At 44.8% G+C, this 14,457-nt stretch overlaps 1 protein-coding gene across 1 annotated transcript; it reads left to right on the top strand.

Annotated features, from left to right (window-relative positions):
- Window positions 1-2,554: 2,554 nt before the first annotated feature.
- On the top strand, window positions 2,555-13,403 carry ZNF589 (zinc finger protein 589; the record flags this gene model as incomplete). Its single annotated transcript, XM_079712596.1, is given in 7 exon segments — window positions 2,555-2,581; window positions 8,285-8,416; window positions 8,422-8,475; window positions 8,479-8,552; window positions 8,554-8,728; window positions 8,732-8,864; window positions 13,312-13,403. Coding segments are annotated over 7 exon segments (687 nt in total).
- Between the last annotated feature and the right edge of the window lie 1,054 nt (window positions 13,404-14,457).

Below are 14,457 nucleotides of genomic sequence, written 5' to 3'. Positions count from 1 at the left end.
GTATACATCACCAACTCCTAGGGTGTGAAAAACCGCTTAGAAGGTGGGCTAGATAGAAGACTGAAATAGACCTGAGAATAGGAGGAAGCAAGTCAGAAAATAGGCATTCAGGGTGATCAAAGACAGCTGAGAACGATGTACACATGCCCCTCAATTCCACAGACTGAAGGAGCTTAGTAGTTAAAAATCTAGGGCAAGGCAGTAGTGACACAGACAACCCAGAGGTTGCAGCAGATGGTAACGGATTAAATAATGCTTGAATTCAATAGAAGTAAGTAATTTGGTGACTACCATGAGACTTGAGGGCAACACCACCTTTTAGGCATAACTAAAGAGAGAAAATGTCCCTGAATATACCTATTCTAATAAGAAGAGACCTGATGAGAAAGCATGTGGTATGGTTCTAGTATGCAGAAAGTTGAAGCAAGGTTTCTGAGACTTGGAAGAAATAAAGAGGTGAGAGAAAACTGGTGCATGACGGAAGAAAAAGCAGCTTGCAGTGAAGAGAATAAGGGCTCTGGAACCATGAAGGACTGTTTTCCAGTCCTGTTGTTTTCTTGTCATTTGGGGAAGTTCTCTGGGCCTCATTGTTCTTTCTCTGAAATAAAGACTGTAATATCATTCTTACAGTGATGATCTTGCGATGTAGTTTCATAAAATGTAAATATGTTCGTGAAAAATTCGCTAAAAATAGATTAAGGTTAAACTTCATTTAACTGGAAATGCCATTGTCAGGAACCACTACTTGGCATCCTCTCTGCCAACCATTTTATATATTCAAATATTGCCCTACACATTGAGTGAGAGGTTGGAGGGCTTTACAAAAGGCAATGTCAAAATACATACAGTGATAGGGATCTTATAAATCGCTTTTCTCAAGCAGAGAAATCTGTGTGTGAGGGTGTGTGTGTGTGTGTGTGTGTGTGCGCGCGCGCGCATGTGCGCATGCATGCACCTAGTGACCTTTATTAAGCTGGCCAGATGTTCAGTACATAGTTAAGTCTTTTTTTAAAAAAAATTTATTTATTTATTTATTTATTTTTGGCTGCGTTGGGTCTTCGTTGCTGCACGTGGGCTTTCTCTAGCTGCGGCGAGCGGGGGCTACTCTTTGTTGCGGTGCGTGGGCTTCTCTTGTTGTGGAGCACAGGCTCTAGGTGCGAGGGCTTCAGTAGTTGCAGCATGCGGGCTCAGTAGTTGTGGCTCGCCGGCTTTAGAGCACAGGCTCAGTCGTTGTGGCGCACGGGCTTAGTTGTTCCACGGCATGTGGGATCTTTCCGGACCAGGGCTCAAACCCATGTCCCCTGCATTGGCAGGTGGATTCTTAACCACTGCACCACCAGGGAAGTCCCATAGTAGGTCTTGACCAGGCTGGTTCACTACAGTGCCCCACCTTGCCGTCTTGCCTGTGCTCCCCATCTCACCCAGGCCCCACACATAGAGGCATCTCTCAGAACCCACACACATGACTGGTTCAGGCAGCAACTGTCCACTCCTGATGAATGCTCTTAGGCGCAAGCCTTCAGAGCGGCCGATAATTTGACAATTAACCAGCAGGCTGAAGGAATACAGTTTGAATCCTTTGATAAAGCTTGGCGTGCCTCAGCACTATCTCCTTTTGTTCAGGGAAATATATTTTAATCAGTGTTAACAATACTCATTCTAGACCTGGCATGAGGCACTCATATTTTTCTCTATAGTCTGAGTTGCCTCTTATTTTTTCTCTAATCCTCATCATTTCTTAATGCCCAGTATAAGTCCTGCCTCTGTGCTGCCTTTCCTTACTTCTATAGCTTGTCTTCTACCCTCCATTCGAATTTCATCCATTATAAGTTGTCACATTCATACTCCTGAACTCTGCTTTAATGTTTTCTCATTGATTTAAAAATAATTTTCCCAATTAAAATGTAAGTGTTTTAGGGCAAGGAGTGTGTCTTATAGATTAGTCCTGCTTTCTGCATGTTATAACACCAAGCCAAATGTGGAGTAATGCTCAACCCTGCAAACCCTCAGATCCATTACTTATGTAGCGAGATTCTTCAGGACAGCCAGTTCCATTCTCCATGTGAAAATTGATGGTGACTTGATGAGTATGAATTTGTTGGTTGATTTAGGGACCAGTGAAATTCGAGGATGTGGTTGTGATTTTCACTGAGGCAGAGTGGAAGAGACTGAGCCTTGAGCAGAGGAACCTATGCAAAGAAGTGATGCTGGAGAATTTCAGGAATCTAGTCTTGTTGGGTGAGGATATGTTCTCTTCCTTAATTTTTCCATTCATATATTTATTGACCATATAGCCAGCCAATGTTCTAAGCTCTTAGAACACATCTCTGAATAAAACAATAAAGCATTTTTTTGGTCATCCTAGTATAGTGACACTGACATATGCAATAAATAGCATATATAAGTAAATTATGTATGTTAGAGGATAATAAGCTCTACATAGTTTTAAAATATGTATAATATATACAAATATAAGTAGAGCAGAATAAGGGGGATCCAGGGTGCCAGGGTGTAGAGGCAGGGGTGGGTGATCAGGGTAGGCCTCTGTGAGGAGATGGGTGTGAGCAAAGGCTTCAAGGAGGTAAGGAAGTTAGATATGTGGATGTAGTGGGAGACTCTTCTGTGCCGGGGAACAACCAGTGCTGAGACCCCGAGATAGGAAAGGAAGGAGGCCGGCGTGATAGGAGCACAGAGAGCAAGGAGGAGAGGAAGGTAATAAAAGAGGCCTCTCTGTGTCCTAGAAGTTAAAAAAGCTTATAGCGTAATTAAATCTGTCCGTTTTGTGTTTTATAGGTTATTTGATATCATAATCATATTTTTCTTCATTTATTTAAAACCTGAGACAGATTATTTGTCTAGGATGGTAAATACAAAATTATTCTGGATATTCCTGCCTTCTTAAGAGTCCTGTTTTCAGAGTTGCACATAAATTTCTGTCAGAAGCTTTTTCAAGATTTTTCTCTATTTGGCATAGCTATGAATTAATTAGTTCTGATTTATTTTTGTCTGCTTGGTTGTGTTATGAACTGCTTTCCTCGGTTTGAATTGGCCCCATTTCACTCCATTTGGCTTCTGACCTAGTTTCTCCATCTGTCTCAGTGAAGATTCACCCATTTAAATTTGCTTTCAGCTGGCCAACTAATTTGGTCTTGTTTTTACCTTGTTTCATCTGGTGGTCTTCTTCTCTGTCTCTGTGCTCATGCATTTCATTGATTCTGAGAACTATATTAAAATTATCTCAAAGTAAATTAATCTTTACATGGAAACTTTGGATCTTGTTGAGTACATTTCAGACTTTAAACTGTTTTGCTGCACTTGATTCATCCTTCCTTTTCTCTATATATCTTTTTTCTTTTATTGATGAATTACTTAAAACAAATCCCAAATAATGTGACATACCACTCCTAAATATATCACAATGTAACTAATAAATAAGGACTTTTTTATATATATATGTAACCACATTATCAGTAGGGCTTCAGTATCATCTCACACTTGGTCTATGTTCAAATTTACCTGATAATCTCAAAAAAGTCTTTTGAGGGCTTCCCTGGTGGCGCAGTGGTTGAGAGTCCGCCTGCCGATGCAGGGGACACGGGTTTGTGCCCCGGTCCGGGAAGATCCCACATGCCGTAGAGCGGCTGGGCCCGTGAGCCATGGCCGCTGAGCCTGCGCGTCCGGAGCCTGTGCTCCGCAACGGGAGAGGCCACAACAGTGAGAGGCCCGCGTACCGCAAAAAAAAAAAAAAAAAAAGTCTTTTTGAGAATTTGAATCAGGATCCAGACAAGATCCACACATTCCATTGTTTTTAAATGTTCCTTAAATCTGTATCAGTTCTTCCTCCCTCTTCTGGTTTTTCTCTCAAGGCCATGGATCTGTTTGTAATGCTCTGAATGTAGAATATAAATCTATTTTAGATAATATTCTAAAGTAGTTTTTATGTAGTAGATTGTAAATCAAGGGAGAATAGTTTTGAACTTTATCAAGAAGTGTTCACCAGGGACTTCCCTGGTGGCGCGGTGGTTAAGAATCTGCCTGCCAATGCAGGGGACACAGGTTCAATCCCTGGTCTGGGAAGATCCCACATGCTGCGGAGCAACTAAGCCCGTGTGCCACAACTACTAAGCCTGTGCTCTAGAGCCCATGAGCCGCAACTACTGAGCCTGCATGCCTCAACTACTGGTGCCCACATGCCTAGAGCCCGCTCACCACAAGTAGAGAAAGCCCGCGCGGAGCAGTGAAGACCCAACGCAGCCATAGATAGATATCTAGATAGATAGATAGATAAAATGCCATTTGCAGAAAAAAAAAAGTGTTCATCAGCATGAAGAACATGGGAATTCCCTGGTGGTCCATTGGTTAGGGCTCAGCGCTTTTACTGCCGTGGCCCATGTTCAATCCCTGGTCAGGGAACTAAGATCCTGCGAGCCGTGCAGCATGACTAGAAAAAAAAAAAAATGAAAACATCACATCACCAATGGCATTGCTGGTTGTAGTGTTTGAGTTACCACCCATACAACACACCTATGTCTGTCACCAATAGAATATACACATGTCATCAGTAAGCCACATCCATGTCTGTCTGCATTTTTAACTGTCATGTCCACAGTGATCTGCCTGTAGCTGTAAGCATCTCATTGCTTCATTATGTCTCCTAATGTAGTCCTGTGAAATTCATATTGAAATACATAATTTTTTAATTGTAAATTACTTTCTTTTAGTTCTCTTTTATATTTTGGTTAGGGCATTACATTATTTTTTAAAAATTCTGTGTATGGGGACATTTTATTAAATATTAATCTCATTGCAAGACAGTAAATGAGATATTACAAGACATAGACTATGAAAAGGAGCCTTTGATTCTGACATTATTGAGAACGTGTCTGTCTTCTGCCTAACCTTTTAAGTTCGTTCTTAATTAACTCTGTTCCTATCACTTATTCATGCAAAAGTATTTATTAACTATTGTATGTTAGGTCCAGTTCTGGGTTCTTGGAATATACAGTAGTATATCTGAGAGAAGGGTGTTCCAGACATAGGAACCAGCCAGTGCAAGGCATCAGGAGGGAGTTCAGTGTGACTCAGATTGGAGGGAATGAAGGGTGGAGTATAGATGGAGTCAGAAAGCCGATAGGTTATGAAAGAATGTGGAACCCAGTAGGCCACTCTCAGGGCTTGGTTTTTACTCTGAACATTATGGGGGTTTTTTGGGTTTTTTTAAATAAGGTAAAGAGTTCTATTTATTAGGAATGTAGAATAAAGAAGGAAGAGATTGGAATGGGCTTTAGTTACCTGCTCCCATCCCATTCTTCTATTCTTGATCCCAGGGCAGAACTCTCATGGCTCTAGGGAATACTTCCTTTGGATGGATGAGGGTCCTGGCAGGATTGGTCTCAGTAGATCCTCTGGAGCAGCATGGCTTAGCCACCCCTCATTCTGTCCTGAGAGTCAGTGCAGTTGGACTGGGTGTCTGGGAAACTCCTGATCAGGAGATCTGGATGGCTTTGTAGCCCTAGACCGTGGTCAAAGCCCAGAATACCTCCTGTCCCCAGATTTAGTCTATAGGCCAAATTTGGTTAGTTTTTCCCCAAACAGATTGTTCTATGTCAGGGGGTTTAATTCTCACTGGCTTCTTTTCTCCAGAGACCTAGTCAAAGCAGCAAGAGTCTCATTATTTGCTTAGAAGCTTTTTTTTTTTCCCCTTAAGGACAGATTTAGTAGAAAATAAACCTTTGTATGCTGATTAGTTTAGAGTTATCTGTGATTTGTATAGTGTTTAAGAGCACATCCCAAACCCTGTTTTGTTTCTTTCTTTGTGACTGTGAACAAGTTACTTAACCCTGCTAAACTATTCTCTGCTGCCTTCTGCATTGGAGACATCCAGACTGAGTGACTCCTACGTCAATCCACTCTTTCTTCTCATAGGAAAAGTCACAAAGTACGTTCCCATGTAGGTCATAGGATTGTTCTCTCTTGTTGGAAATAAACGGTTGTAGCTGTGTGTGTCAGTGTAACTGGTTATGGCTTAGAAGAGAATTTTATTGTAAGTGCAGATACAAAGTTGAAGATGCCTCTAATGCTTACTTGGAAGATTATTTATTGGAATAATATGTAGAATAATAAGTTCTGCTGTGGGTTTTTTGTTTTTGTTTTTTGATTCAAGTAAAAGATGTAAAATATAAAAATTGACTACAGTACATAATCTGAATCTAATCATAGGAAAATGTCAGCAACATTCTATACATATTCTAGAACATGAGGAATGTTCCCTAAAAAAAGAACTCTATTCTTCAAAAATGCCAGTCTCATGAAAGAGACACTAAAGGAAACTAAAGAAACATGAAAACTAATTGTAATATCTGATAGTAGACTAAATCCTGTACTGTAGGGAAAATGCTATAAAGGACATTATTGGATCAGTTGACAAAATTGGAATATATATGATAGCTAAAGTATTATGTAAATGTTAAATTTACCAGAGTTCAAGCGGAAGTTTTCGTGGGGCAACTGAGAAGGACACAGTTAAGATGGAGTTTCCAGCCCAGTGAGTCTGAGGGCCAGACCGTGACCCCATAAAGCATGATCTCCTGTCCAGACTGTGGCAAAGGTGTTGAAGCAACTTTCAAATTCTGCCCCTACTGTGGAAAACCTTTACATACAGAGGAGCACGAGAGGTCCCAGACCTTTGTCAAGCCGTCTATGTCATCCTCCCAAGCTTGGACTCCTCCCCTGAAATCTACATTCATATATATCAGACTGCCTGCTTGACATCTATTGGATGTCCCATAAGTGTCTCCACATGCCCAGAACTAAGCTCCTGATATGACTGCCACCCCCCACCTGCCCCTTCCATAGACTATCCCATCGAGGTTCAGCTTATTCAGTTTCTCAGACCATGGAGTCATCCTCAAGTCCTCTTTCTCTCCCACCCCATGACTGCAGCCCTCCAGCCGATCTCATCATCTCTCCCTTTAAAAGTCAATGCCGAGGGCTTCCCTGGTGGCGCAGTGGTTGAGAGTCCACCTGCCGATGCAGGGGACACGGGTTCGTGCCCCAGTCCGGGAAGATCCCACATGCCACGGAGTGGCTAGGCCCGTGAGCCATGGCCGCTGAGCCTGCGCATCCGGAGCCTGTGCTCTACAACGGGAGAGGCCGCAACAGTGAGAGGCCTGCGTACTGGAAAAAAAAAAAAAAGTCAATGCCGAGGACTTCCCTGATGACACAGTGGTTAAGAATCCACCTGCCAATGCAGGGGACACAGGTTCAATCCCTGGTCTGGGAAGATCCCACATGCCGCGGAGCAACTAAGCCCGTGCGCCACAACTACTGAGCCTGTGCTCTAGAGCCCACAAGCCACAACTACTGAGCCCATGTGCCACAACTACTGAAGCCTGTGCGCCTAGAGCCCATGCTCCACAACAAGAGAAGCCACTGCAATGAGAAACCCGTGCACCACAATGAAGAGTAGCCCCCACTCGCCTCAACGAAAGCCCACGCACAGCAACGAAGACCCAACGCAGCCAAAAATAAATAAATAAATTTATTTAAAAAAAAAAATTTACCAGAGTTGATAACTGTATTGTGGTTATGAAAGTGAATATCCCTACTTTTATGAGACACACACTGAAGTATTTAGGGGTAAAGGGCATTGATGTATGCAGTTTACTCTCAAATGATTCAAAGAAAAAAATATATATAAATATACATATACACACATATACATATATAATATACAAATGTTAGCAGTAGGTAATTAGGGTAAAGGGAATACAGCTGTTCTTTGTATTGTTCATATTCTTGCAACTTTTCTGTACATTTGAAATTATTTCCAAATAAAAAGTCAAAAGAAGTTGAATGGAAATATAGGTCTGACGAAGCATGTCTTGGAGAGACAGACATTAACGGCTGTGAATCTTACTATAACGGCTAGATCTTACTATAAGACAAGGAAGAAAAGCCCAGCGAGCCCTTTCTCTGACTACTTTGACTGAAAACTTTCTTTCTTCAGCAGATTCAAAGCCAGAAGTCTATCTCTGGCCTTTGGCGGTCAGCAATTTCTCAGCCACCATGAACTCTGCAGTCATCTTATTCCATATTCATGTGCAGGAAATCAACTCCAACCAGGGGATCCTTGCGCAGATGACCACCAGCAGCGGCAGCAACAACATTCTGATAAAAACCACTGGGGGCCAAAGCAGAAGATCAAGGAATGGGAGTCTCTACACCTTTGTTTTGGAGAACAAATGAGAAGGGGACTTAAGTGGTTTTCTCTAGCCCACCCCAGGGACCACCAGTAAGCTCTCAGGGAGGCAACAAAGTGTTGAAGGTACAGCTCAGTCCAGCCCAGAGGGTAAGCTCTGGGGAAGCAGACAACATTCCTGAGAGGGTAGAACCCTCAGGATTTGGAGCAGTCAGGTTTAGAGGTGTGGACTAGGTTTTAGCCAGAAGTCAAACCTCTTCAGACACAGGCTGTCATGAGCGGAGATATCTCCTGTGTGCAGAAAGTGTGGGCAAAGCTTTAGCAGGAAGTCACATCTCAACAGACATCAGAGGACACACAGGGGAAAAGCCTTATATATGTGGGCAAGGCTTTATAGATAAGTCACCCCTCTACAACCACCAGAGTACACACTCAGGTGAGAAGCTTTATGTATGCAGGGAGTGTGGGCAAGCTTTTAGCCACAAGTCACACACACACAAGGGAGAAGCCCTTTGCATGATGTGTGGGTGAGGCATTAGTGAAAAGTCAGACCTCATTAAGCACCAGAGGATTCACACAGGGGATAAGCCTTATGTGTGCAGGAACTGTAGCCAAGGCTTTAGGGTGAAATCACACCTCATCACACACCACAGGACACGTTCAGGTGAGAAGCCTTTTGTTTGCAGGGAGTGTGGGTAGGGTTTTAGCTGCAAGGTAATCCTAAACACACACCAGAGGACACACACAGGAGAGAAGCCTTACGAGTTGCAGGGTATGTGGGCGAGACTTCAGCCACAAGTCAGCTCTCAGCACACATCAGAGGGTGCACTCAGGGGAAAAGTCTTATGTGTGCAGAGAATGTGGGCAAGGCTTTAGCCATAAGTCAGCCCTCATCAGACACCAGAGAACACACTCAGGGAAAAGCCTTAGGTGTGCGAGGAGTGAGGGTATGACTTTAGCAAAAAATCAGTTGTCAGCCACATCAGAGGGCGCACTCAAGGGAGAAGCCTTGATTGTGAGGTAGTGTGGGTGAGGCTTTAGCTGGACATCACTCCTCATCACAGAGCAGAGGACATGCTCAGGGAGAAGCCTGACGGAGTGATGGTAAGGTGTTAGCTGGAAGTGACCTCATAAGAAACACTGGGAATCAAATCTCTCCACCATCCATCACCACCCTGCTAGAGCTCTGCGAGGGCTTCAGGGACAGTCTTCTGACCCCTTACACCCTCTGTGAGTATGAAGATGGCAGAGGTCTAGCCTCTGAGAACAGATGTACCAAGTGATGGTCCTCTTGGAGAAGTGGTCTTTGCTTCTACCTACTTCCTTCTTCAGCTGTGTCCTTCTGTTGGCTTCTATGACACTTTCCTGTTCTATTTTTGTCTATGTATCTAGCCTTTGATGCATCCTCTTCTGCCCCACTTTAGGTATTACTCAGGGTTCAGTCTCACCCTCCAATCTGAGGGACTCCTTAACCATGTCTCCTTCCTAACCCTGCAGTTCCAAATCCAGGTCCCTTTAACCACACCTCCGAATTCTTCAGTCTCAGGATCTAAACCTCAAAACCATGCTATTTGGCCCTCCAAGGACAGGGATAAGGTTACTAGCAATGCCCCACCATTGGCCTTCCAATACCAAGTTTTAGGGTTTTTAAACACAGCCCGTCCTGAGCCCCTCAATCTCAGTGCCCAGTCTTTTTGCCACACTCTCACATCAGTCCTCCAGTAATTGTTCTAAGGCCCTTTGAACCAGACCCACTCTCACTTACCTTACATTCCCAGGGCCCATGTGGCCCAGGTTCCTGGTAGTTCGCCTAACTTTCTTCTTGGCCCTAGTGCTATATGTCAGTGGGTATACCCTGGAGGGCTGTCTACTCAGGCCTCAGTGTCTTTATTTGCCAAGAGGATATTTGCCACAGAGAGGAAGGAGAGAGATTTTTTGTAACACCCCCCCACCACCACCAAATCTGGCTTGGTTTGGGGCTGGAGGAGAGATAAAAGGGGTTGTTGGTCCAGATGCCTTTGTCCACAGCCTCTCACCTGGAGGTGGTTGTCTCCAAGGTTAGCCTGGTGGGGGGTAAGGGCTGGGAGCACCTGCAGTGTACGTTCCCCCCACACACACTTCAACTCAGGCACTACTGCCTGGTCTACCACTGTAGTGCTGCCCCTTTTCCCATGGCCTTAGCTAAAAGCCACAGAGGGAAGTCTGTGTTTTCTCTAGGGGTTGCCGAGCAGAGAAGGGGGGACCCCCTCACCGTCATTCCACGTGACATCAAAGCTGCTTCCTGATAGGGCAACAAAAGTAGAAAAATTAATAGTCTTACACCTTGCTTTAAACATGATGGGAAAAAAATGTTTATTTTCTCTTAAAATCCATGCAGAAACTGTAGAGACAGCACACAAGTCTGGCCCAGCAAGACCACTGTCAGGCCCAGGAATCAGGGAGAGATGCAGAGGGGACCTCTGTCCAGGTGGGTGCAGATAGCTTTGGGTGCCTTCCAGTCAGGAGTCACTCCTTCATGGACAGGGGTTAAAATTGGCCCCATCTCTGCAATGATAGTCTTGAGGTGTTGTGAGATCTTCACAATAAAGGATTGTGGGAGGAGACGGGATGGGAAAAGGAGGCAAACACTTCCAGGACTGTTGGGCTTCATAGAATTTCCTGCCAGGGAGGAATACCTGGATTTTTGCTGTAGGGGCTGGTGGCTCATTTCTTTCTTTCTTTTTTTTTTCTTTTTATAAATTTGTTTATTTATTTATTTTTGGCCATGTTGGGTGTTCATTGCTGCGCGCAGGCTTTCTGTAGTTGCGGTGAGCGGGGGCTACTCTTCGTTGCGTTGCGTGGGCTTCTAATTGTGGTGGCTTCTCTTGTTGCAGAGCATGGGCTCTAGGCGCACGGGCTTCAGTAGTTGTGGCTCGCGGGCCCTAGAGTGCAGGCTCAGTAGTTGTGGCGCACGGGCTTAGTTGCTCCACGGCATGTGGGATCTTCCCAGACCAGGGCTCAAACCCGTGTCCCCTGCCTTGGCAGGCGGATTCTTAACCACTGCACCACCAGGGAAGCCCTGGTGCCTCATTTCTGATGGGTGATAAGGCATCTCAGACTCAGGGCTGCAGGACCTGGTAAGTAAAACTGAGATCAAGGCAGCCCCTGTGTTCTTGCTGGCCTTGTCCTTCAACCTCACCCCAAAAGCGCTCGGCTTTGTCTCTTTCGGGGTAGTTTCATTTAGCCCTCCAAATGCCTCACCGCTTTTTCTTGAGCTTTGTCCCCCAGCGCAGATTTCTCCCTTTGTTTCCAAAATTTTCTTCTAATGCTGAAGTGCCTGCAGGATGGAACTGTGGGGAGGAGGGACCTCTTTGGCTTTGGGAGGGACCAGAGAGGGCACCCAAGGGGCTACTTGCTGCATCTGCTTGTTTCCCAGTTTCCATGGGGGTGAGGATGGAACCTTTCAACGTCAGCTCAAGTTGCTGTCACTGATTCCCTACCTTCCGCCTCCCTGGGTAATAGAGGCACCCCTACTACGTCACACTATTTTAGCACAGTTTTAACATGTAAGGGGGTCTGCATTTAGAGCCACTTTCCCATGGGGCTTTGTGGGAATGATCTCTCGACTCCATTCCAGGGGTCCTGGTTTTCTGCAGCTGTTTCCATCATCATTCCTTCTTTTCCCTTGCCTTGTTGCCCCTACTTTCCGTATCTTGAGAGGGTATGAATAGCCCTTCATACCCTGACCTCAGTAATACCTATTTCTGGGCCTTAGGGTGAGAGGTGGAGTTAAGGCCCCCAAAACTGGCTTCTGTTATTCAGATGCTGGGTGCTAGGGTAAGCCTCTTCAGGAGAGGAAGAGAGGAGGATGGCCATGAGGCCCAGGCATTTGTGAGTCATAAGGGGATCATGGGCTCTCAGAACCTTAGAGTCCCAGACTCATGAATCCTAAGTGGCTCCTGGAGAACTGGGATAAAGGCAACATCACATTAGGCATCCAGGGCTGCTCATTTGGGCAAGTGAATCCCACTCTTCATCTTAACCTTGGATGATTCAAGGGCTCATGTTCCCCAGGGCCATATATGACCAAAAATAAGCCTCTGGGAGAATTTGTGGAATGATGAATTCATGGGAGGGAATTCTTGGGTAAAAGAGTGTTTGAACTTGGAGATTCCAATTTAATGAGAAAGGATTTTGTGTGGTGGAAGGCTGACAGGTGAGAAAACTTGTGAATGTTCTAAAAGACACTGTGAAGAAGTATCTGTCTTTTGACATATCCAAATTTTGCTGGATTTCTATTTTACTCCCTATTCTCAAGCTGAATCTGTACTGAAAGTATTTTTAATAAATTTTAAGTTTTATTTTAAAATTATATTTTAATAAATTTTATTTGATTTTAAGTGAAACGTATGCAAATGTAGAAATAGAAAATGAATTTACTTGATTTCAGGTTGAGACAAATACATACAGCCATCTTCTGTAAAGAATCATTTTAAAATTTTGGAAGTTATTCTCATAGGAAATAATGGTCACATAGAAGGTGTATCTGCGTCTGGGAGATAGTAGTTGCACAACATGCAGTATCTGTTATGATTTTGTTTTCCCACTATCAAACTTATCTTTGGAAGATGAACCAGTTCTTGAAGTCCAGCTCTCAATCCAGGGCTCTTTCATTTCTGTCCCACTGACCTTGTCCACTCTGAGTTTTCCAACAGCCGTTAAGTCTTTAAAGCTGTGATTTCTCCTGCTCCTGGGATTCTATCTTGTGTCTGTTGAACCAGTCAGAAGGACAGATCACTTCTGTATATGTGACAGTCCCTAAATGCACATGCACATTCTCATTACAAGCGTGTAAAACATCACATCAGTTATGCAGTCAGCAGTGAAAGCCACAATGACAATACATTGGGTCAGCCCAGAAGCCCAACTCCCAAGGTCACTTTAGCTGCCCTTCCCCACTGCAAACCCATCAACTGAATTTGGGTGCATTTTTCCCCCTTTTGGAAGACCATCCAAGTAGTTTAGTACATGTACATCAGGGGCTAAAGCCACAGCCACCAGGAGACCAGGGAAGGCAGAGTCCATGGGGGACAGCAGGGAGGCTTTTTTCCTTCTCTGGGTTCTCACCCCAGGGTTGGTGCTGCTACCCCTCCCTGTGTGCCTCCTGGCATGCAGTGAGCACCTGGGTGATCTGTATGGCTCCATGGCCACCATGCCACAGTGACTCTACACTGCAGTCCTCAGTGCTTTTGGCCACACCTGCACTCAGCACCCCCTTCCCTCCCACAGGACCAGGTACGATGGTGACTTAGGCACTTGTACCCAGCAGAGATATAAAAATTTGAACCTCTCCTCTTTGAAAATACCCCAGGAACTTCCCTGGTGGTCCAGTAGTAAATAATCCGCCTTACAGTGCAGGGGATGCAGGCTCAATCCCCAGTCAGGGAACTAGATCCCACATGCCATGGGGCAACTAAGTCCACGTGCTGCAACTACTGAGCTTGTGCGCCTCAACTAGAGAGGCTGCGTGCCGCAAACTACAGAGCCCACGCGCTCTGGAACCTGCACGCCACAACTAGAGAGAAGCCTGCACACCGCAATGAGCCTGTGCACTGCAACGAAAGATCCCGCATGCCTCAGCGAAGACCACACGTGCCGCAACTAAGCCCCGACGCAGCCCCCCCCAATTAATAATAAATAAATTAATAAATCTAAAAAAAAAATATCCCAGCATACTTGAACAGCATGTGGCCTTTGGTCCCCCTTGGGGACAGGGAAGCTTGGTCCCTCCTGGAAGCAGCTGCAGTTGGGATAAAGAGGAAGGGAGTATGGAGAATGCTGCTCTGTGCCAGTATGGAAGGCTTTGCATTTTTCACTTTTAAGTGGCTGCCTCATGGCTCAACCAAAGGAACTTTGGTTTCTGAGTGTTTTCACTCCTCAGAAAGTTCTGTCTTCATTGCTGACATTTACTTCAGCTTTGGAGACTGCTTGGCTAAGGATCACCTTTCAGCTTGACTGCAGAGCTGTCTGTCCCATTGTCAGAGCATTCTTCCCTTGTCTCCTGGAAGAAAGTAAGCAACAATCAAGGCCACATCTAGGGGCTTGTTACAATCCTCCCTCTCACCAGTCAGCCTATAAATTTTATCAACAGGTAGGACAGTGGGGCCCCGCTGGGCGAGAACATTTTCTGATAGATCCCAGTACCATATCCCTGGAACTGGCCTATGGGATCCTTTGCCCTTCTTCCAGAAAGCCATGTCTTTATCACGGCATCACAT

This window comes from Hyperoodon ampullatus, assembly GCF_949752795.1.
Source record: "Hyperoodon ampullatus genome assembly, chromosome: 10".
NCBI lineage: Eukaryota > Metazoa > Chordata > Mammalia > Artiodactyla > Ziphiidae > Hyperoodon > Hyperoodon ampullatus.
This window is presented reverse-complemented; position numbering and strand designations above follow the sequence as displayed.